The 23,359-nt window shown below is 36.7% G+C and overlaps 1 protein-coding gene across 1 annotated transcript in view; it reads left to right on the top strand.

Moving 5' to 3' along the window:
- The window catches only part of Vps13a (vacuolar protein sorting 13 homolog A), a 210,438-nt gene that overhangs the window by 35,303 nt on the left and 151,776 nt on the right, over positions 1-23,359 (top strand). The window contains exons 10-19 of the mRNA XM_032891688.1: positions 1,994-2,051; positions 9,365-9,492; positions 9,675-9,781; positions 10,497-10,668; positions 12,384-12,446; positions 12,892-13,021; positions 14,142-14,236; positions 14,524-14,666; positions 19,922-20,108; positions 20,194-20,308. Coding sequence (XP_032747579.1) covers positions 1,994-2,051; positions 9,365-9,492; positions 9,675-9,781; positions 10,497-10,668; positions 12,384-12,446; positions 12,892-13,021; positions 14,142-14,236; positions 14,524-14,666; positions 19,922-20,108; positions 20,194-20,308 — 1,198 coding nt within the window. The remainder of the gene's footprint in view (positions 1-1,993; positions 2,052-9,364; positions 9,493-9,674; positions 9,782-10,496; positions 10,669-12,383; positions 12,447-12,891; positions 13,022-14,141; positions 14,237-14,523; positions 14,667-19,921; positions 20,109-20,193; positions 20,309-23,359) is intronic.

Genomic DNA, 23,359 nt, shown 5'->3' with positions numbered 1-23,359 from the left:
TGCTTGGAATTTTTTTTTTTTTTTTTTGTTCTTTTTTTTGGAAGTTGGGACCGAACCCAGGGCCTTGCGCTTCCTAGGCAAAGCGCTCTACCACTGAGCTAAATCCCCAACCCCGAATTTTTTTTAGCCTTTTACTCAGAGGTAGTGTCTGTCTTTGTCACTGAGGTGTGTTTTCTGTATGCAGCAAAATGCTGGGTACTCTTTATGTATCCAGTCTGTTAGTCTATGTCTTTTAATTGGAGTTTAAGTCCATTGGTGTTGACAAATATTAGGGACCAATGATTCTTGTTTCCTGTTATTTTTGTTGTTAGAGGTGGAATTTTGTTTGTGTGGATATCATCTTTGGGCTTGTTGAAAGATTACTTTCTTGCTTTTTCTTTGCTGTAATTTCCCTCCTTGTGTTGGAGTTTTCCATGTATTATCCTTTGTAGTACTGGATTTGTGCAAAGATACTGTGTAATTTGGTTTTGTCATCAAATATAAATCTCCATCTATGTGAATTGAGAGTTTTGCTGTGTATAGTAGCCTTGGCTGGCATTTGTGTTCTCTTAGGGTCTGTGTGGCATCTGCCTAGGATCTTCTGGCTTTCATAGTCTCTGGTGAGAAGTTTGGTATAATTGTCATAGGTCTACCTTTATATGTTACTTGACCTTTTCCCCTTACTGCTTTTAATATTCTTTCTTTGTTTTGTGCATTAGGTATTTTGACTATTATGTGACTGGAGGAATTTCTTTTCTGGTCCAATCTATTTGGATTTCTGTAGACTTCTTGTATGTTTATGGGCATCTTTCTTTAGGTTAGGGAAATTTTCTTCTATAATTTCGTTGAAGATATTTAATGGCCCTTTAAGTTGGGCATCTTCATTCTCTTCTATATGTATTATTCTTATGTTTGGTCTTCTCACTGTGTCCTCGATTTCCTGGATTTCTGGGTTAGGAACCTTTTACATTTTGTATTTTCTTTGACTGTAGTGTCCATGTTTTCTATGGTATCTTCTGTCCCTGACATTCTTTCATTTTTTACATTCTGTTTGTGGTGCTTGCATCTATGACTCCTGATATCTTTCCTGGGTTTTCTATCTTCAGGGTGGTCTTTCTTTGTGATTTCTTTATTGTTTCTGTTTCCAGTTTTAGATGCTTGGTGGTTTTGTTCAATTACTTCACATGTTTGGTTGTGTTTTTCTATAATTCTTTAAGGAATTTTTGTGTTTCTTCTTTAAGGGCTTTTACCTGTTAACCTGCCTTATTCTGTATTTCTTTAATGGTATTATTTGTGTCCTTCTTAAAGTCCTCTATCGTCATCATGAGATGTGATTTTAAATCCAAATATTACTTTTCTGTTATGATGGAGTATCGAGGACTTGCTGTAGTGGGAGAACTGGATTCTCATGATGCCAAGTAGCTTTGGTTTCTGTTGCTTAGGTTCTTGTGCTTGCCTTTCACTATCTGGTTATCTTGAGTATTAACTGCGCTTGCTGTCTCTGACTGCAGCCTGTCCCTCCTGATTGTGATCCAGATTGTGTCAGAACTACTCAGAATCCGGTAGTCTCTGTGATGCTATGATTCTGGGATCCTATGATCCTGAGATCCTGGTTTTGTCAGAGTTCCTGGGAGTCGAACTTTCTCTGTGATCATGTGATCCTGGGATTTCAGAGCACCTCTGATTCTTGCATGTTAGAGCACCTGGTAGTCCAGCTTCCTCTTGGTGTTGTACTTGGTGTGGAGCCAGTATCCAAGGACTGCTCAGGACACTGGTTCAGACTTAAAGGATAGGTGTTGGGGCAGATTATGTGGCCTGCTCTCCTCTGATCCTGTGCATGGGAACATTCTTTCATAATACTTAATAATACTTTGATTAGCCAGTTAAAAATTTTATCCTGATTTACTTTGAATTATTTTTTAGTTGCTTTTAAATACTCGTGTAAATAATATAAATTTGTACGATAAAGGTATATTTGCATAAATATAAATAACATGTATTTGTCTTTTAATAGGAAGCTTTGAAAAATGGTATTGTCAATGAAAATATTATTCCAGAAGGTTATGATTTTGGTAAGTTACTAGATAAAGTAAAATATGTTAATATTTCTGATATAATGTACTGAGTTATTGTATATTAAATTTTCTCCTAGTTAAATTTACATGTATACTTATAAATACACACATACTTTTCAACGTAATAAAATCAAAATATAATCATTTCTACATATTTTATTGTTGGTACTTTTGGTTAAATTTCCAAACCAGAAGAATACATCTAACACAAGAGAATGTTAATGAATTTTATTAAATCTTAATGACAATTCAGTTTTATAGTGATGCTTATTATTAAGACATTTCACAATCATAGGTACAGTTTAATATAGTTAGCTGCTATAGCTATAGTAGTATTTTGAGCTATTTGTTTATAAGGTATCCAAATATATATATTTTTTGAGACAAAGTCTCATTCAGTAGCCCAGGCTTGCATCAAACTTACTAGTCTACCTTCCTTAACGTAAATGCTGTAATTAAAGATATGTCTCTCCTGCATCCAAATCCCGTGGGGAAGAGACTTAAACACCCAGAAGTGCAAACATCATGAGACCGCAGGACAGACTGCCACTTCTGCACACCTTTGCCCACATCACTGGTCCAAGGGGAAACTGCACAGTGCCTCTCGACACAGGAACATAGGAACAGTAAGGCACCGGTACCTGGGGTTCTGGTATACGCCCAGGACTGAAAGGATCGGGCAACAGCTCCCCTGAACCCAAATCCCGTGAAGGAGAGAGCTGGACCCTCAGAAGTGCGATTTCCTGGGAAATCCTGAGAAATCAAAGGAGACTACCCTCTGCTCACATTCCAGACGCAAGAGAGAATCGCTTAGTGCCAACTGAGCCCCCTGGGTACAAGGACCTAGGAGCAATCAGGGATAGGAGCCTTCTGATTCCTGCCCACACATAGAGCTGAAAGACAGTCACCAGGAGCGCCTACACACCTGAGATCAGAGCACCTGTTCTCAGAAAAGACTGAAAGAAAACAGGAAAACAGTTCTACAGGAGTGCTGACACAGAGGCCTACAAAAGGGTCAAGACCCTCTCAGAAATATCAAGAAAAGCGAACACCAGAGATAACCCAATGGCTAGAGTCAAGCAAAGGAACCTAAGGAACAGAAACCAAGGCTACTTGGCATCATCAGAGACCAGTTCTCCCACCAATGAAAATACTGTATATCCAAACACACCAGAAAAGCAAGATTTAGATTTAAAATCACATTTTATGATAATGATGGAGGACTTTAAGAAGGACCTAAGTAACTCCCTTAAAGAAATTGAGGACAACACAAGTAAACAAGTAGAAGCTCTTAGAGAGGAAACACAAAAATCCCTGAAAGAATTGCAGGAAAACACAACCAAACAGACGAAGAAATTGAAGAAAAACGGCCAGAATTTAAAAATGGAAATAGAAACAGTAAAGAAAGCACAAAGGGAGACAACCCTGGAGATAGAAAACTTGAGGAAGTGACAAGGAATGACTGATACAAGCATCATCAACAGAATACAAGAGATAGAAGAGAGAATCTCAGGCAGAAGTTACCATAGAAAACATTGACACAACTGTCAAATATAATGTAAAACGCAAAAAGCTACTGGCCCAAAACATCCAGGAAATCCAGGACACAATGAGAAGATCAAACTTAAGGATAATAGGTATAGAAGAGAGTGAAGACTCCCAACTTAAAGGGCCAGTAAATATATCCATCAAAATTATATAAGAAAACTTCCCTAACCTAAAGAAAAAGATGCCCATAAACATACAAGAAGCCTACAGAACTCCAAATAGATTGGACTAGAAGAGAAATTCCTTCCATCATATAATAGTTAAAACACCAAAGGCACAAAACAAAGAAAGAATATTAAAAGCGGTAAGGGAAAAAAATCAAGTGACATATAAAGGCAGACCAATAAGAATTACACCAGAATTCTCACTAGAGACTATCAAAGCCAGAAGATCCTGGACAGATGTCATACAGACACTAAGAGAACACAAATGCCAGCTCAGGCTACTATATCCAGCAAAACTTTCAATTAACATAGATGGAGAAACCAAGATATTCCACGACAAAACCAGATTTACACAATATCTTTCTACAAATTCAGTCCTATAAAGGATAATAGATGGAAGATTTCAACACAAGGAGAGAAACTATGCCGTATAGACAGCAAGAATATAATCTCCTTGCAATGAAACCAAAAGAGAGGCACACAAACATAATTCTACCTCTGACAACGAAAACAACAGGAAGTGACAATCTCTATTCCTTAATATCTCTCAACATCAACGGACTCAATTCCCCAATAAAAAAACATAGACTAACAGACTGGATACATAAAAGAGGACCCAGCATTTTGCCCCATACAGGAAATACACCTCAAAGACAAAGACAGACACTACCTCAGATAAATGGCTGGAAAACAACTTTACAAGTAAATGGTCAGAAGAAACAACCTGGAGTAGCCATTCTAATATTGAATAAAATTGACTTTCAACCAAAAGTCATCAAAAAAGATAAGGAAGAACACTTCATATTCATCAAAGGAAAAATCCACCACAATGAACTCTCAATCCTAAATGTGTATGCTCGAAATTCAAGGGCACCTACATTCATAAAAGAAACCGTACTGAAGCTCAAATGACACATTGCACCTCACAGGATAATAGTAGGAGATTTCAACATCCCACTCTCATCAATGGACAGATCATGGAAACATAAATTAAACACAGACATAGAGAAACTAACTGTAGTTATGAACCAAGTGGATTTAACAGATATTTATAGAACATTCCATCCTAAAACAAAAGGATATACCTTCTTCTCAGCACCTCATAGTATCTTATCCAAAATCAACCATATAATTGGTCACAAAACAGTCCTCAACAGATACAAGAAGACAGAAATAATCCCATGAATCCTATCAGATCACCACAGACTAAGGCTGGTCTTCAATAACAACAATAACGACAGAAGGGCCACATATACATGGAAGTTCAACAACGCTCTACTCAATGACAACTTGGTCAAGGAAGAAATAAGGAAAGAAATTAAAGACCTCTTTGAATATAATGAAAATAAAGATACAACATACCCAAACTTATAGGATACAATGAACGCGGACCTAAGAGGTAAACTCATAGCTCTGAGTGCCTGCAAAAAGAAACAGGAGAGATCATACATCAGCAGCTTGACAGCACACCTAAAAGCTCTAGAACATAAAGAAGGAAATAAACCCAAGAGGAGTAGAAGACAGGAAATAATCAAACTCAGGGCTGAAATCAATCAAGTAGAAATGAAAAGGACTACAATGAATCAACAAACCCAGGAGCTGGTTCTTTGAAAAAATCAACAAGATAGATAAACCCTTAGCCAGACTAACCAGAGGGCACAGAGACAGAATCCAAATTAACAAAATCAGAAATGAAAAGAGAGATAAAACAACGGAAACTGAGGAAGTTCAAAAAGTCATCAGATTCTTCCACAAAAGCCTATATTCAACTAAACTGGAAAATCTGGAGGAAATGGACAACTTTCTAGACAGATACCAAGTACAAAAGTTAAATCAGGAACAAATAAACCATCTAAACAACCCTGTAACTCCTAAAGAAATAGAAGCAGTTATTAAAAAGTTTCCCAACCAGGGGTTGGGGATTTAGCTCAGTGGTAGTGTTGCCTAGCAAACGCAAGGCCCTGGGTTCGGTCCCCAGCTCCAAAAAAAAAAAAAAAAAAAAAAAAAAAAAAAAAAAGTCTCCCAACCAAAAACAGCCGGAATAGGATGGGTTTAGTGCAGAATTCTATCAGACCTTCATAGAAGACCTCTTACCAATATTATCCAAACTATTCCACAAAATTGAAACAGATGGAGCACTACCGAATTTCTTCTATGAAGCCACAATTACTCTTATACCAAAACCACACAAAGACCCAATAAAGAAAGAGAACTTCAAACCAATTTCCCTTATGAATATCGGCGCAAAAATACTCAATAAAATTCTTGCAAACTCTATTCAAGAATATATCAAAACTGTTGTCCATCATGATCAAGTAGGGTTCATCCCAGGGATGCAGGAATTGTTTCATATACAGAAATCCATCAACGTAATCCACTATATAAACAACCTCAAAGATAAGAACCACATGATAATTTCATTAGATGCTGAGAAAGCATTTGACGAAATTCAACACCCCTTCATGATAAAAGTTCTGGAAAGATCAGGAATTCAAGGTCCATTTCTAAACATAGTAAAAGCAATATACAGCAAACCAGTAGCTAACATCAAACTACATGGAGAGAAACAATTCTACTAAAATCCGGAATTAGACAAGACTGCCCACTCTCTCCCTACTTATTCAATATAGTATATGAAGTTATAGCCAGAGCATTCAGACAGCGAAAGGAGGTCAAAGGGAAACAAATTGGAAGGGAAGAAGTCAAAATATCACTATTTGCAGATTATATGATAGTATACCTAAGTGACCCCTTAAGTTCCACTAGAGAATTACTTACTCTGATAAAGAACTTCAGCAAAGTGTCAGGGTATAAAATTAACTCAAACAAATCAGTAGCCTTTCTCTACTCAAAAGGATAAACAGGCTGTGAAAGAAATTAGGGAAATGACACCCTTCATAATAGTCCCAAATAATTTAAAATATCTTGGTGTGACTTTAACCAAGCAAGTGAAAGATCTGTATGACAAGAACTTCCAAGTATCTGAAAAAAGAAATTGAAGAAGATCTCAGAAGATGGAAAGATCTCCCATGCTCATGGGTTGACAGGATTAATATACTAAAAATTGCCAAAAGCAATCTACAGATTCAATGCAATCCCTATCAGAATTCCTACTCAATTCTTTATAGAGATAGAGCAATTTGCAAATTCATTTGGAATAACAAAAATCCCAGGATAACGAAAACTCTACTCAACAATAAAATAACTTTGGGAGAAATCACCATCCCTGACCTCAAGCAGTATTACAGAGCAATGGTCATAAAAACTGCATGGCCTTGGTACAGAGACAGGCAGTTAGATCAGTGGAAAAGAACTGAAGACCCAGAAATGAATCCACTCATGTATGGCCATTTAGTCTTTGACAAAGGAGCTAAAACCATCCAATGGAAGAAAGACAGCTTTTTCAACAAATGGTGCTGGTTCAACTGGAGGTCAGCATGTAGAAGAATGCAAATAGATCCATTCTTATCACTCTGTACAAAGCTTAAGTCCAAGTGGATCAAGGACTTCCACATCAAACCAGATACACTCAATCTAATAGAAAAAAAAAGTGAAGAAGAATTTTGAACGCATGGTTACTGGGGAAAATTTCCAGAACAGAACAACAATGGCTTGTATTCTAAGATCAAGAATCGACAAATGGTACCTCATAAAACTGCAAAGCTTCTGTAAAGCAAAGGACACTGTCATTAGGACAAACTGGCAACCAACAGATTGGGGAAAGATCTTTTCCAATCCTACAGTTGATAGAGGTCCAATATCCAAAATATACAAAGAACTCAAGAAGATAAACTCCAGAGATCCAAATAACCCTATTAAAAAATGGGGTACAGAGCTGAACAAAACATTTTCAGCTGAGGAATATCAAATGTCTGAAAAGCACCTAAAGAAATGTTCAACATCCTTAGTCATCAGGGAAATGAAAATCAAAACAACCCTGAGATTCCACCTCACAGTAGTTGGAATGGCCAAGATAAAAACTCAGGTGACAGCAGATGCTGGCGAGGATTGAAGAGGAACACTCTTCCATGGTTGATGGGATTGCAAACTGGTACAACCACTCTGGAAAGCAGCTGGAGGTTCCTCAGAAAATTGGACATTGAACTACCTGAGGACCCAGCTATACTTCTCTTGGGCATATACTCAAATGATGCTCCAACATACAACAAAGACACATGCTCCACTATGTTCATAGCAGCCTTAGTTATAATAGCCAGAAGCTGGAAAGAACCCAGATGTCCTTCAACAGAGGAATGGATACAGAAAATGTGGTACATCTACACAATGAAGATAGCTACTCAGCTATCAAAAACAATGACTTCATGAAATTCATAGGCAAATGGAATGAACTGGAAAATATCCTGAGTGAGGTAACCCAATCACAGAAATACACACTTGGTATTCACTCATTAATAAGTGGATATTAACACAAAAGCTCAAATTACCCAAGGTGTAATCCACAGACCACAGGAAGCTTAACAAGAAGGATGACCAAAATGTGGATGCTCCCATCACTTCTTAAAAGGGGGAACAAAAATATCCATAGGAGGGGAAATGGAGGCAAAGTTTAGAGCACAGACTGAATTATTGGCCATTCAGCGCCTGCCCCACCTGCGGCCCATATATATATCTCCACCAAAACTAGATAATATCAATGAAGCTAAAAAAATGCATGCTGACAGGGATTGGATATAGATCTCACCTGAGAGGCACACCTTGAGCATGTCAAATTCAGAGGTGAATCCTAGCAGCAAACAGGACCTTTTTGGGGGGAATTAGAGCAAGTATTGAAAGAACTGAAGGGGCTTGTAACCCTATAAGAGCAACAATGCCAACAAACCAGAGCTTCCAGGGACTAAACCACTACCTAAAGACTATATGGATTGACCCTGGGATTATTGAAATTCTTATCATAAAAAATGATATAAAGTTAAGCAGATGTTTGAATTGATATTAACTAATGTTTAATTATACTAATTAATATAATTATACCAGTGTATAATTATAAGGTATACATGTCAAAATAGTACATGGATCACATTAACATGTGTAACTTTTATGTTTATATCTATTAAAAATAAGGAAGAAATAAAATGAGCTTTAATTTTAGCAGAGTAAGGTTGGAACTGAGTATATAAGTCAAAGGTGAAGTGTAGAAGAGAGTTGGCAAATCAGTGATGCATAGAGTCATAATGTTCAAGTATGGATTTGTGTTTAATGTACAAAAGGTGTGCTGGGTGGTTAAAACAAACGTGTATTGTTTTTATATACAACTTAAATTGTGATTCAGTATTGGACCTTGTCCAGATTATACTGTTGCTGCTTATCCTGGACCCATGTTTGTACAAATTGAAAGGAAGAATAGGAGTTTACAGAGAGATTATCATGAAGTAGAATCAGTAATAAGTACAATCTTAGCGTTTCTAATATTCACAAGTAACTTGTGAAGAGTTTGTCTAACCAAACAAAGTAGTATGAGTACTGGGGATTGTGGAGAGGCTGTGCTAGAGGTGCAAAGATCTTTATTGTTGATCAATTTAGTGCTTGAAGAGGTTTTAAATAGAACTCTAATGGTTTTCAATTTGTATTATTTTTCAGTTTTTCGACCTATATCTGCTAATGCCAAACTTCAGATGAATCCACGATCAGATTTTGACTTTTCTGACCCCAAAATAAATCTGGATATTGAGTTACATACCATAGTAATTGAGTTTAATAAACCACAGGTGATTTTCTTTGATGACATTTATATTGAATTATTGTTTGATAAAGGCAATGTTAAGATTTAAGTGTTTTCTGAATTCAGAGTTTTATAATGTTTCCTTAAAAACTCAAAAATTTAACTTTCACCTTGAGTGGCTGAACAGGAACCCAGAAATAATTAAGAGCTTTAACTGTCTTTTCCTAGTATTTTAGTCTCATGGAACTTCTCGAGTCAATTGACATGATGACACAAAACTTGCCATACAGAAAGTTCAAGCCCAGCGTGCCTCTCCACCTCCATGCCGAAGAGTGGTAAGCACTTCGGTTATTGGGGAGGTTTAGCAAATGCTCACAATTTCCAATATTTAGGAATGTATCAAAGCTAAATTTACTATGCTTTTTAAAGCTATTCTAAGAGTTGGTGCAAACTGATTTGGGGCTAGAAATATATGTAGGTTTATGTGTTAATGAATTGATTGAAGAAATTCTTCAAAATGGAATTTACAACTAGAAATCTTAAAGTACTATACTTTCATGTACTATAGAAAGATCAGTACAGCGTTCCCATCCCAATTCCTTTCTTTCCCTCCAGGCTTCCCCTATTTGATACTTTAGACCTGTATTAACTCAGCTTGAACTTTAGTACCTGAGATGGTTCTGGGAGTCTTCTCTGTGTAATTTCATTTTAAAAATTTTAAAATCTTATTTTAAGTTATAGTTCAATTTCTAGAACTTTTAGTCCCTCTTTTAGATAACTTTTTCTATAATTATAGACAAATTTTCCCCTTTTGCCTTGTTAAACAGGTTTTTCTTTTTTAACAAAATTGAATGTTTTGTTTGTCATTTTTATGTTGTAAGAGATAATAATCAATGCAATGTTACCATAAGTAGACTGTTTAGATAGTGCACTGTTTTCATAGTCTCCTTACTGTAGTTGTTATTCATGTTGGAGAAAACAAATTAAGTTGTTTTGGTAATGTTGATTTGTGTGTAAGTATGGGGTCTCTCTCTCTCTCTTTTTAACTAGGTGGGCTTATGCTATACATGGTATTCTTGAAGTAAATGTTTGTCCCAGTTTACGGATGTGGTCATGGGAACATATTAAAAACCATAGATACAAAATGAAACAATACAGAGAATTTTATAAGAAAAAGTTAACAAATAAGAAGCCATCTCCTGAAATTCTCATGTCTTTGGAGGTTAGCATTTTAAAACAATCATCGAATATTTTACTGTGCGTAATTTCTCCTTTGTCGTCTGTCTGTCTTTGTTTCTTTCTGTTTTTTCAACATTTATTGTGTTTGAATGTGCATGTTCACTGTGGTGCATGGCAGAGGCAACTTGTCTGTTTTCCCTCCTACCAAGTGAATCAAGGGACCAAGCTCAGACAGCCAGGCTCAGCTGCTGGGCCACCTCCGTGCTCCTTCTGCCCAGGTTTTAGTGACTGCTACTTCTTAATTACAGAGTCTGCTCTTTACTGACCATGCTGTCTCTCTTATTTGGATATTTTTGTGCTTTTACTTATTGCTCTAGTCATGGAATGAAAGGCCTGGCGAATCCAGTGATCTTTTGAAATTTAAATTATTTTCAGGTAAAAAGATTTTGGATTAATATACATCATAGTGTGATTCTTCATTTTATATTTTTTGCCTCAGAAGCAATTACTCTATCACTTTTAATCTCTGTTGGTATCCAGAAGAGCTTTCTGCTATTGTCTGACTGTGCATAAGTAGGGTTTCCTCTGTATGTGCAAGCCCCTCCTTATCCCTGTGCTTGTGTATTCCTGCTCTGCTCCGCCTGCCTGTTCTCTCTCTCACTTCCACCTTGGTCTTTCATGATTACATGGCTGCCTTATTGTCTACCTATACAGTAATGTGTATCTTAATTTTGTGGTACCTGTAGCTTTGTCAGCAGCATGTTTAATTAACTGTCTTAAATTATATAATACTTTTTATTACTCTTGACTTTGAGCCTTAGTAAGAACCTTTTTATATAAGGATCTTTTTCTTTAAGACAAAGTATAGTGTGGATGGACCTGGGGGAGCTTGATTCTTGAAAGAGGTGTAGCCATTATGAGTCTAGATGGATTTATACTGGAAAATTTGACAGAGATTGAATTTTTACATTTTCTTTCAGTTTTAACATAGATAACTTTCTGAAAACAAGGAGCAATGAGGAATTCTTTTGGTTGAGAGGCCTTGTAGGTGTTTTTCATATTTCCTTAGCTATGGCCTTAACCAGAATCCTCTAAGTATACTGGATAGCACAATTCTGTGTTATGTTGTTTGCTAGAGGAAAAGTAAGCCATAGTTGCTTGTTGTAGAGGAGAAAGTTTGAATCTGAAACTTGGAAGTAATCATGGGAGGGCACAGATGTGATAGGAATGTAGTTTGTCTCAGTTTGTGTCCATAGCTGTAACAACTTGGAAAAGCAAAAGAGTTATAGGTAGTTTTTTAAAACAGATTTCAGGTACACATATACCTACTTGAAATATCTTAATAATGTCGTAAACTATGCATATAAGATGAAGGATTTATTACATTATTAGTTAATAGTTTTGATATGTTTACCTTTATTTGAAATTAAAACCCCAGTGAAGGACATTTTACACAGTGCATGCATGTATCTTTTTGAATGAATTTCTATCTGTATTTGTGAAGATTGTAACTCTGTGATCATGCCATAAGATCTCTGTTCATAAGTTACTCCCTTTTAATTTCCAAGCTCCTATTACATGTATGTATCAGTGTATGTTTATGTTAGTAATTCTTGCATCCCAGAATGTAAGAGATAACATACTGATGGTTTTTGGTTTTCTGTTTCCCATCGTCTTTCCTTAGTGTAATAACTTATATTCTAAAGTTGAATATGTAAATTTAACATACAGTTAACACATTTTTCCCTTTATTTTCAGGAGTTGGAGAAAACCTTGGATGTTTTTAATATAACCATAGCTAGACAACAGGCAGAAGTTGAGGTAATTCAGATCATTATTATTAAGTTAATAAAAATAAATCAAATGTATTGATATGACAGTTAATGTAATAGCATTATTATTGTGCAAAACACTGTTTTCTGAAAAGCTCAGATGTGCTTTTTGTGTATTAAGAAAATGTTCTATAAGTTTTTGTAACACTTGGTAAAATAAGACAAAAATTGCTTGTATGTAATTGGGCTTATAAAACTTCAGAGTTCATATCTAGATGCAAAGCTAATTCCACCTGCCTGCAGTTTCTGTATCTTGTTATTCCAAAGCCTTGTTTGGTAAATGTTACAGCTACTGTATTATATTGTTAGGATATACATTTATTTACATTTATCTAACTCAAAATAGATTCATCTTGGAAATATCCTGCTTCCATTTCTTTTTAATGCTAAAGCAAGGGTGATTTCTTATCTATTGGAAAATTTTCTTATTTTAGGTAAAGAAAGCTGGATACAAGATTTACAAAGAAGGATTAAAAGATCCAGAAGATAATGCAGGATGGTTTAGCTGGATGTGGTCTTGGTCAGAGTCAAATGCTAATCAACAACAAGATGTTAAACCTGGAAGTATGTTCTTTTCATTTTACATTAGTATAGTTAATCAAGTGTTGACATAAAGTTTTTCAAAAAATTTTCTAATTAAAACAGATATGTAAATATGTATTCATAATGATAAATTCCTAATTATAAAATTACTATTATCTTCAAATATCTGTTCAATAAAATAATTGAACCATCCCTTCTGATGCTGCAGTAGAGCTGTACACTGGGTGCATGCAGTGCAGCACATGTCGTGGAGTAATTGGTAAATACAAATTACAGTGCTCTAAACTCTATAAAGCTTTCTAGAAGTTGCTTCTTGGGAAGATTTTTTTCCTCCCTCTTTTTGGGACATGTATGTGTACTTGCTGTGGAGTAAGCCCAGGGCCTTGCTTATACTCTGGCATGCACTGTACCCCTGAGTTGCTGTCTCAACTCCTTAACCATTTTAAGTAAACAGGTTTTTGGTTTTTGCTGTGAGGTCTTTCTTTATTGCTGCAGCTGAGCTTAATCACCTTGTCTTTCTGGGATTACAGACAACATTATTTTTACTCAAGTAATGAAGATCATAGCTTTGCAGTGTTAGGGACTTAGCTATATTATACATCTTGACTTTATCACTTGTTAGCAGCATGATTAAGTTAAGAGTACTAATTGTATTTTACCCATCTATAAATTGCGAGAGAATTAAGAAAGTATATAACTACTTGTTTAGCACAGTGCCAGTAAGTTCTTGCTTAAAACAGACATATAAGAAATTATTTTGCCAAAGTTTTGATTAGAAACTTCAGAATCATTTTTAACATTGCTAACACAAATATATAAGAATTACTTATAAAAGATATTAAAATAAAAATAAAATTTGTGGGCTGGCAAGATGTCTGAGTAGTTATTGTGTTTGTTTCCAAATTTGGTGATCTGACTTTGATCCTTATATCCCACACAGTAGGAGAGAGTCAACTCCTTAAAGTTGTTCCCTGACCTTCACACACACTCTGGCGAACACACACATACACACACACACACACACACACACACACACATTAAAATAAAACATCTAAAATATATTTATTTATGAAGCTAGGTAAATTATGTTTGTTTTATATTGTTAGCAGTAAGACCATAAAGCACTTATTTATGATTTTAGTTCTTGAAGAAATGTTGACACCTGAAGAAAAAGCATTACTTTATGAAGCAATTGGTTATAGTGAAACTGCAGTTGATCCAACCTTGCCAAAAACAGTAAGACATTTTTCTTGCTTTATATCTTTTATGTTAGATGTGCCTGCTCTAATTATTCCAGAGATTATATGTTGCTAACTTTTTCTGTGATCTTTTTGGTGTTTTATAAATATAGCATTTATCTTAATTTCCAAACTATGGACAAATTATTATTGTAGTGATTGTTTTGGTAGATGAAAGATTGCTTTTGGTTTTGAGAACACAGTAGCTACCCAAATAAGATTGTTTTGTTTATACACATATCCTCTCCCCATCCCCACCTCTGTTTTATTCTAAATATTCTCTAGTTTGAAGCCTTGAAGTTTTTTGTTCACTTGAAAAGTATGTCTATTGTTCTAAGAGAAAATCGCCAAAAGCCGGAGCTGTTAAATGTTGTAGTGGAAGGACTTAGTACTTCGATTGTGCAAAGACCAGGAGCACAAGCCCTAAAGTAAGTACAAATTTATTTTCTTTATAGGTTAAGTAGCACTAATATGAAAATGAAATTTAGAATTTTCAAACATTTTGACTGTTGACAGGATAATCCCACATTTGATTTGGTGTGGTGTAAAATCACAGGCACACTAAAAATATTGTATAAACTTACCTTTAGACTATAAATGTTAGGCACGTATAAAGTATAAAATTCCATGCGTAGACCTAGGTCCAATCTCAAAGAGATCACATCATCTATATGCAAGTATTAAAAGGTTTTCCCCAAATCTGGAATTTGGTTCTAAGAATTTTACGTAAGGTACGTACTCAGTCTATATATTTTCTTTTTTTCGTCAGCCTATGTCATGAGGAGGCCCATTTTCTAGTTTGGATCAGTTGACAGGTGACACAGTGTTTCTTTGGATAACACAATTATGTCATGTGCTCTTTTTAGTGACTGGAATTTAGTCAAAGACTGAGAGGCTGGAAATGGGGCCTCATCCTTGTCTTCATTTAGCTTATCTCTCTATGTTGTGCCATGAGCATCCTCGGTTGTTGAATATGGTTTTGGTGTTTAAACAGAAAAAATTGCCTTGATTTGTTGGGGCACTTAGATTTTTGAAGCGTCATTTTAACCACATGAAAATTTTAATTATAGGTTAGCTTTGTGACATTTTGAATAGGATAAGACTCTACTTTCAGTAATAGAGTTCTTACACTGTCAGTAATTTTCTTTAAAGACACAACAGCAGCAATGAAATATGGAACAGCAACAATGAAGTATGGTAGGGAGTGCTGGGCAATAGCCTCGTTGGCAAAGTACCTGCTACGCAAGCATGAGGACCTAAGTTTGATTCCCAGAGCCCTTGTTAAAAGCTGGGTGTGGGAGGAAGCAGCAGCCTGTAATCTTAGAGCGGGGCAGTAGACAAAGGGAGATCCTTGAAGCGCACTGTCCAGCCAGTCCAGTTGAATTGGTGAGCCCTAGGTGCCAATGAGAGACATTGTCTTAAAAAAGTACCAAGGTGGACAGTGTTTCATTTCTGCCTTAAAAAATATAGCTTCAGACATTGTAGACTTAAATGCTGTGACTTGTGACTTATTGCACTCTTTTGTGTGTTTAGGTGCCTAGACTTTCCCCTGTACTGTAATGGAATTTTTTTGAATTATTAATGTATTATATTCAGTAGAAAGTAACGTGTTGATAAAACATAGAAGAACACTAAGACAATTTAAAAAGTAGTATTGCACCATGCAGAAAGAAACAGCAAATGCTGCCACATCAGCACAGCTCCTGGTCCAGACTGACTTGAGTGGTGAGGGAATGAAGAAAAGACAGACAGACATTTAAGCAGGGAGACAGAGAGACAGGATGGGACTGGGAGAGTTGTGCTCTGTGGTGAAGAAACTGCAGAACCCCAGAATCCCAGTGTATTTATTGTACATGTTTGATCAGAGAGGCCAGGGTACCGTGCAGCAGACTAAGGAGGCAGGTTTAGCTCATTAGTAGCAGTCTCTGTAGGCTACAAATGTGGGGGGAGATCATAGATATACTTTTAGCATCAGAACATGGAGGAGACAGAGGCTCTCCTACCCCTATGAGCCTCAATTTCCCCGTATCCTCAGGGTAGAGGGCAGTCACTTTTGCCATGTTCCTGAGCAGCTGGGGCTAAGCCCGATGGCATGGCTGGGTCATATCAACACATGCATTCTTCAGGGACTCAGTTAGTAGAGACTGGTGGTCTTCCTGTGGAGACGCCGCCTCCTCAGCTGCTTCCAGCCTTTCCCTAATTCAAACACAGGGGTTCCTGACTTCAGTCCAGTGGTTGGATGTAAGTATCTGCATCTGTCTGGGCCTCTCAGAGGGTAGCCATGCTAGGCTCCTGTCTTTCAGCACACCGTAGCATCAATAATAGTGTCAGGCCTTGGAACTTCCCCTTGAGATGGATCCTAAGTTGGCCCTTTCACTGGACCTCCTTTCCCTCAGGCTCTTCTCTATTTTTGTCCTTGCAGCTCTTTTACAGGAACAATTCTGGGTTAGAGTTTTTGACTGGGAAGAAACCTCATTCCCTCCACTTGATGGGACTTTCTACTGGAGGTGGGCTCTACAAGTTCCTTCTCCCCACTGTAGGGCATTTCATCTAAGGTCTCTCCCTTTGAGTCCTGAGAGTTTGTCACCTCCCAGGTCTCCGGGGCATTTTACAGGGTCCCCATCTCCTACCCCTTGAGGTCGCTTATTTTCATTCTTTCTGCTGGCCCTCAGTGCTTCTCTCCTGTTTCCCTTCACTACCCCCAATACCTGATTATTTTCCTATTTTCTGCTCCCTGTTCCTCTCTCCTACCTAGGTCCCTCCCTCCCTTTGTTTCCTGTGATTGCTTTCTTGTCCCTCCCAAGTGGAATTGAAGCATCCTCACTTGGGCTCTTTGCCTTGTTAACCTTCTTGAGTTCTGTGTATTGTGTCTTGGGTATTCTATACTTTTTTGGCTTATATCCACTTATTAGTGGGAACATACCATGCATGTCCTTTTGGGTCTGAGATACCTCACTTAAGATGATATTTTCTAATTCCACCATTTGCCTGCAAAATTCAGGATATCCTTGTTCTTAATAGCTGAGTAGTATTCCATTGTGTAAATGAATCACATTTTCTGTATCCATTCTTCTGTTGTGGGACATCCTGGTTGTTTTCAGCTTCTGGCTATTAACAGATAAGACCAATATGAACATAGTGGAACATGTGCCCTTGGTGAGACATCTTTTGGGTATATGCTCGAGTGGTATAGCTGGGTCTTTAGGTAGATCTAATTCCAATTTTCCGAGGAATCTCCAGATTGATTTCCAGAGTGGTTGTACCAGTTTGTAATCCCACCAGCAATGGAGGAGTGTTTCTCTTTCTCCACATTGTCACCGACATGTGCTGTGGCATCACATTCACTATTAATCCCTGGCTGCCTTTAAATTTAATATTCTCCTGCCTCAAACATCTTAGTTTATAGATTATAGGTGTGTACCAACATGTTTACTGTAGTTTAACCTTTGTTTTAAGAAATAGTTTTAGGGAAAATCAGTTCATATACCTGCAGTTTATCTATATAATTCATTGGGTTTTTGCAACTATAGTCATATATATTTTTATATTTAAAATGTACAAAGTTGTATAGCCAACATCCCTATATAGTCTCAGACATCATAACATACCATGAAGAAACTGTTTTACTAGCAGTCCCTTCCCAATGCACTCTTCGCCTACCTCTGACAACTACCATGTTTTCTATTTTTTGAAAAATTGTCTTTTCTGGGGTTGAGGAGATAGCTCAGTGCGTAAGAGGTTTTGATATGTATCCACAAGGACCTAAGGACCTTCTGTTCCTCTTCACTCACAAAAAACCCAACCAACCAACTAAACCTCCTCACAACAACAACAACAACAACAACAACAACAACAACAACAGATATTGATATGAATGTGTGCCCTGTTTTGATATGTATCCACAAGGACCTAAGGACCTTCTGTTCCTCTTCACTCACAAAAAACCCAACCAACCAACTAAACCTCCTCACAACAACAACAACAACAACAACAACAACAACAACAACAACAACAGATATTGATATGAATGTGTGCCCTGTAACTTGGAGACAGGTAGATCCTAGAAGTACACCTGCTAGACAGCATAGCCTAAATAGTAAGCTTCTGTTCATCAAACAACCCTGTCTTAAAGGAGTATGGCAGAGAATGATGGAGGGGGATGTCTGTTGTCCTCTGCTTTTTGTATGCAGGTTCTTCACATACCTGGATACCCATGTATACAACACAAACTCAGACAGACAGACACACAGACACAGACACAGAGAGAGACACAGAGAGAGAGAGAGAGAGAGAGAGAGAGAGAGAGACAGAGACAGAGACAGAGACAGAGACACAGAGAGAGACAGAGACACAGAGAGACAGAGAGACACAGAGGCATGGAGAATTAGTATTATTTTGGACATTTTATATGAAATTATCTATCATGTGACCTTTACAATTCCCCCCTTTTAACTTAGCATGATGTCTTTAAGGGTCTTTTCATGTAGAATGAACTTGTAGTAATTTTTTATTCCCTGCATTCTGTTATATAGCTGTGCCATATTTTGTGTGTCTGTTATCTAATAGACAGATAATTGAATTGCTTCTATCATTTGACTACAATGAATACAGATCTGAACTTGGACAAAGTTTTTTCTGTGTATAGGTTTTAATTTGGGTATATCTAGGAATAGACTTACTGCCTTATATTGCATCTGTTAATGTTTAACTCAGGAGGAAGTACCAGATAATTTCCCAAAGCAGGCCTATTTTACATCGGTACTATAGTGAAAGAAATTTCCATTTTCTCTATATGCCCACCAGTATTATCTGTTCTTCTGATTATGAAAGCTTGGTAAAAAGTGCTACCTCAGCGTGGGTTTAATTTCTATGTTGTTGATGGTTAATAGTTTTAAACATTTTACTTTGTTTATTGACCATTTTATGTTTATGTCCATGTATTATTTAGAGAAATGACTTTTAAGCTTCCTCTTCCTTTTAATTGTATGTCTTATTTTGAGTTAACAGGTTTGTATGTGTTCTTCATATATATATATTTTATATTCTCTCTGATGGGGATCAAATTCAGGGCTATGTTTATGCTAGGTAAGTGTATTAAAACTAAACTATAGCTCCCCCCACCCACAATGATTTATGTGAGTTTTGGGTTGTAAGGATTGAACCCAAGACACTTCACTTCCTGGGCAGGTGCTTTAACAGCCCAGCTATACCCTTACCCTCACAGGTAAAATATTTCCACTGTTTTCTATTCAGTATATTTCTTTCTTTTTATCATCTCCCTTGTACCAAAAATATTTTAAATTTTGACCTGCTTTGGTTTACTAGACTTAGTTTATTGTGTTTGCATTTTGATATATTCGTGAAATTTTCCTTAAACAAAGGAAGAATGGATATCTTAAATATTTCTAAAAGCATTTTATAACGTTACCTCTTTAAATTTAGTGTGTGTGCCTCTTTCAAGTAAAGATATTAAATATCAGCTATCATAGTTCTTTAATATAAAATTTAGGATGAATATGACTTTTAATCAAATTATCTACTAAAATTCATAGGAATTAAATATTTTCTTTTATGTGAACTGAGTTATAGGAAATATAAAAAGAGTCTTTACTGTGTTTTATAGTTTTATAAGTTGACAAACTTTAAAATGATATTGACTCCTAATTTTTGTTCTTTTATACAGATTTGAAACCAAAATTGATTCATTTCATATTACTGGCTTGCCAGATGATTTTAAAAAACCCCATCTACTGTCTTCATTGGATGATATGTCACTCTTCCGGATTACATTTGAGATAAATCCTTTAGATGAAACAGTTTCTCAGAGGTGCACCATAGAGGCTGAGCCTTTAGAGATGATATATGATGCAGTAAGCACTTTCTACATTCCTGAGTTTCAGTGTGTTTGCGTTCACTTTGAGTTGGGCTTCATGATAGTGGTGTTTGTTTCAACAGAGGACAGTCAATAGTATAGTGGAATTCTTCAGACCTCCGAAAGATGTCTGTCTAGCCCAACTCACTACAGCAACTTTGACAAAACTTGAAGAATTTCGAGAGAAAACAGCAACAGGTAATTTGCGAATTAAGTAACATATTAAAATTTTACTTTAAATGCATTTCTATCCTGGATATAGTTGAATAGAAAGTAATCTACTACTTTTGCCAGATAGCTATAAGGAAAATTGTTTTTTGTACTCAGAGCTCAATTTAATAATCACAATAATTTAAATTTTCACTTAGGTATTTAGACCTCTGTTTGTGGTGTTAGGGGACTTCCAGGTTTCCTTCTTTTATAATGAACTCCAGAGTTTGGGATTAGGCTGAGGAATCAAAGTTTCATCTTTTTTGTTCTCAAGGAGAATGTAAGGTATTATTTGGAGCCCCAGTTTGAATTTAATACATTTTCATATTTTTTATTATTCACTTGTGCTTATTTTTCTGCTGTTTGCCATTTATATTTCAAATTTCTGGACTTTATGCCAGCTCATGTACTGTGGTGTCTGCAGTAGAAGCCGAAGCAGAAGTATTCGTTAGTAAAGCGGCTTTTTCTGTCATTTCTTCTTACTGTATAGAGACAGACAGATACAAGTAAATGTAAACTCACTGTTTCGAAATCCAGTAGCCAGTCAAATTTAAATAATTTTTTTCTTCAAGACTACTCTATAAAAGTACTAAATCAGTAGATATCCACTATATAAAATTCAAATTTTAAAAATATCTTAGAAAGTATAAAATATATTTTAATATATTTTTTATTTTAGAAAACTAAAACTGACTTATTTTGGAATGGACTGTGAGCTCTTATCTGTTTAGTTTATTTTTTTTCCCTTTCATTTTCTTCTTTATTAGTTTTTGTTGCATTAACCTGTATTAAGAAAATGGAAAACCTCCCACTTTGAAGTGGGAGATTCTCTGGTAGCTTGATGCTTATTCTTGGTTGTCATCTTGCTAGGATTGAAGAAGACCCCTAGAAACTAGAACATAACCTTTGAGTGTGCATTTAAGGATATTTCCAGAGAGGATTGACTGAAGGCTGATGCCATTGTCCTGGAAGGCCACATGAAAGGACAGTTGAAAATCAGAATGGAATAAAGGGGGAAAGGAGGGAAAGCCACAGGTTACCTCTGCTCCCTGTCTGCTATGTTGTGGACAACCATGATCTTAAACAGATCCTTTCTTTCAGTTGTTTAATGTGTTTTTCTCACTGTGACCTCATGGTCTACCACTGTAGGATGGCAGTAATAGAGATTTCCTTATTAGGTGTTTATCAAGAGGTCAGTTGATGTAGCTGCTCATAGTATGCTGGGACACAGCAGAAATCTAAGTGGATATAATTCATTTTTCTTTTCTTCTTGATATTGAAAGTAGAGTTATTTTCATGTGATATATTCTCATGATGGGTCCCCTCTCTCATATCCTCCCAGTTCCTTTCCACTCTCCCAAATCTGCACCTTTCTTTTTATTAAGGAAGAAAATAGACAAGTAACTAAGACAAACAAGAATGAAACAAAGTGAACAAACTAACAAAAAGAAACAAAAACTAGGATCACACAGCAGTAGAGATACACACACACAAATAAAACCCCATAAAAATAGAAAATTGGAAATCATAATATACTGTGGAAAGACCAGTAAGATTAAAAAAAATGCTCAATGAAGCAATATGAGAACAAACAAACAAAAACTCCAAAGATATGTTTGTGTTCCTTTTGCTTTGGTCATGTGCTCACTTATGTGGGGCCTGCCTTTAAGTGTGGTTTATCTACTCACTGAGACTCCCTTGGAGAAACTAATTATCATTTGTTAGCCGTAGTTAATTGGTGATAGCTTCTTAGGAATGGGAGCCTGTGTCTTCCTCCCCATGTCAGTGTTGGGACCCTGTCTTCTTTGGATTCGTGCAGGCCTGATACATGCTGCAATAGTCTCTGAGTTCATGTGTGTCAATCCTGTTGTGTCTAGAAGATACTGTTTCCATAGCATCCTCCATCCCTTCTGGCTGAGTCTCCTCTTCAGCATAGTTCCCTGAGCCCAGAGGGTAAGAATTTGATGAAGACTCTCATTCTCTGTTTATTGTCCAGCTGTGGGACTCTGTATTAGTTCCCATCTGCTGCAAGAGGAAGCTTCGCAAATGATGGCTGAGTGAAACACTGAGTTATGGGTATAGAGAATGTTGTTAGTAATTTTACTGCTACATTACTTGAGCAGAACAGTAGTATTGGTTTTCCTCTGGGTCCATGGCCTACCTACTCTCAGATTCTTGGCCACTGGAGCATTATCAGGCACAGGGTTCTTAGATTGGGCTTTAGATCCAATCAGATAATGGTTGATTACTTCCACAATGTTGGTGCTACTATTGTGCCAGCATATTCTACAAACAGGTCACCCTTGTAGACTGGAGGGTTTGTAGTGAGGGTTGGTTCATTTACTTTCTCCAGTAGTGTGCAGAGTACCTTCCAGTATTATGAACACTAATCAGCTGGGATGAGGGCTCTAATTAGGTACCAATCAGCTCAACTTCTCGGTCTTCAGTGAGATATGGAAATAAGTGTTGTCCTTGGAAATGGGTCTTTACCATTAGTTTGTGGAGAGTAATATTTAAGGACTAAAGTTTTTTCCTTTCTAGCCCCAGATCCCAGAATGACAACTCTGAGACTAATTATCAATAAATGCCTGGGCCACAAGCTTTGGCTCGGTCCCCTAGTAGCTCATAACTTATTTAACCCATTCAAGCTATTCTATGTCGTCCATGTTTAGTTACCACTCTTCAGCTTCATGTGTCCAAGTCTGGGGTGAATCTCTTTATTCTGTCCTCAGGTCAGCCACTTGCTGGCTGTCTGTCTCCTCAGCATTCCACCCCAAATCTCCCACACCTGTCACTATTTCCCAGAATCCTCTCTTACTGCTGCTGTCCCATCTCATATTTTCTGCCTCAGCAAATTGGATAAAGAGTTTCTTTTTTGTTTGTTTTTAAATTGACAGGTGTTGCTTATAAGAGATTCTCTCTACAGACATAGCATTGACAGTAGCCTCTGTTGTTTAGGGGTTTCCTTGGGCCCCTTTGACCAACAGTTCAATTAGATGTAACGTATTCCTGGCCCTGGAGGTTTCGCTTGATTGCAAG

This window comes from Rattus rattus, chromosome 2, assembly GCF_011064425.1.
Source record: "Rattus rattus isolate New Zealand chromosome 2, Rrattus_CSIRO_v1, whole genome shotgun sequence".
Classification (NCBI taxonomy): Eukaryota; Metazoa; Chordata; class Mammalia; order Rodentia; family Muridae; genus Rattus; species Rattus rattus.
Note: the sequence above shows the minus strand (reverse complement) of the source record. Positions and strands in the feature narration are given on the sequence as shown.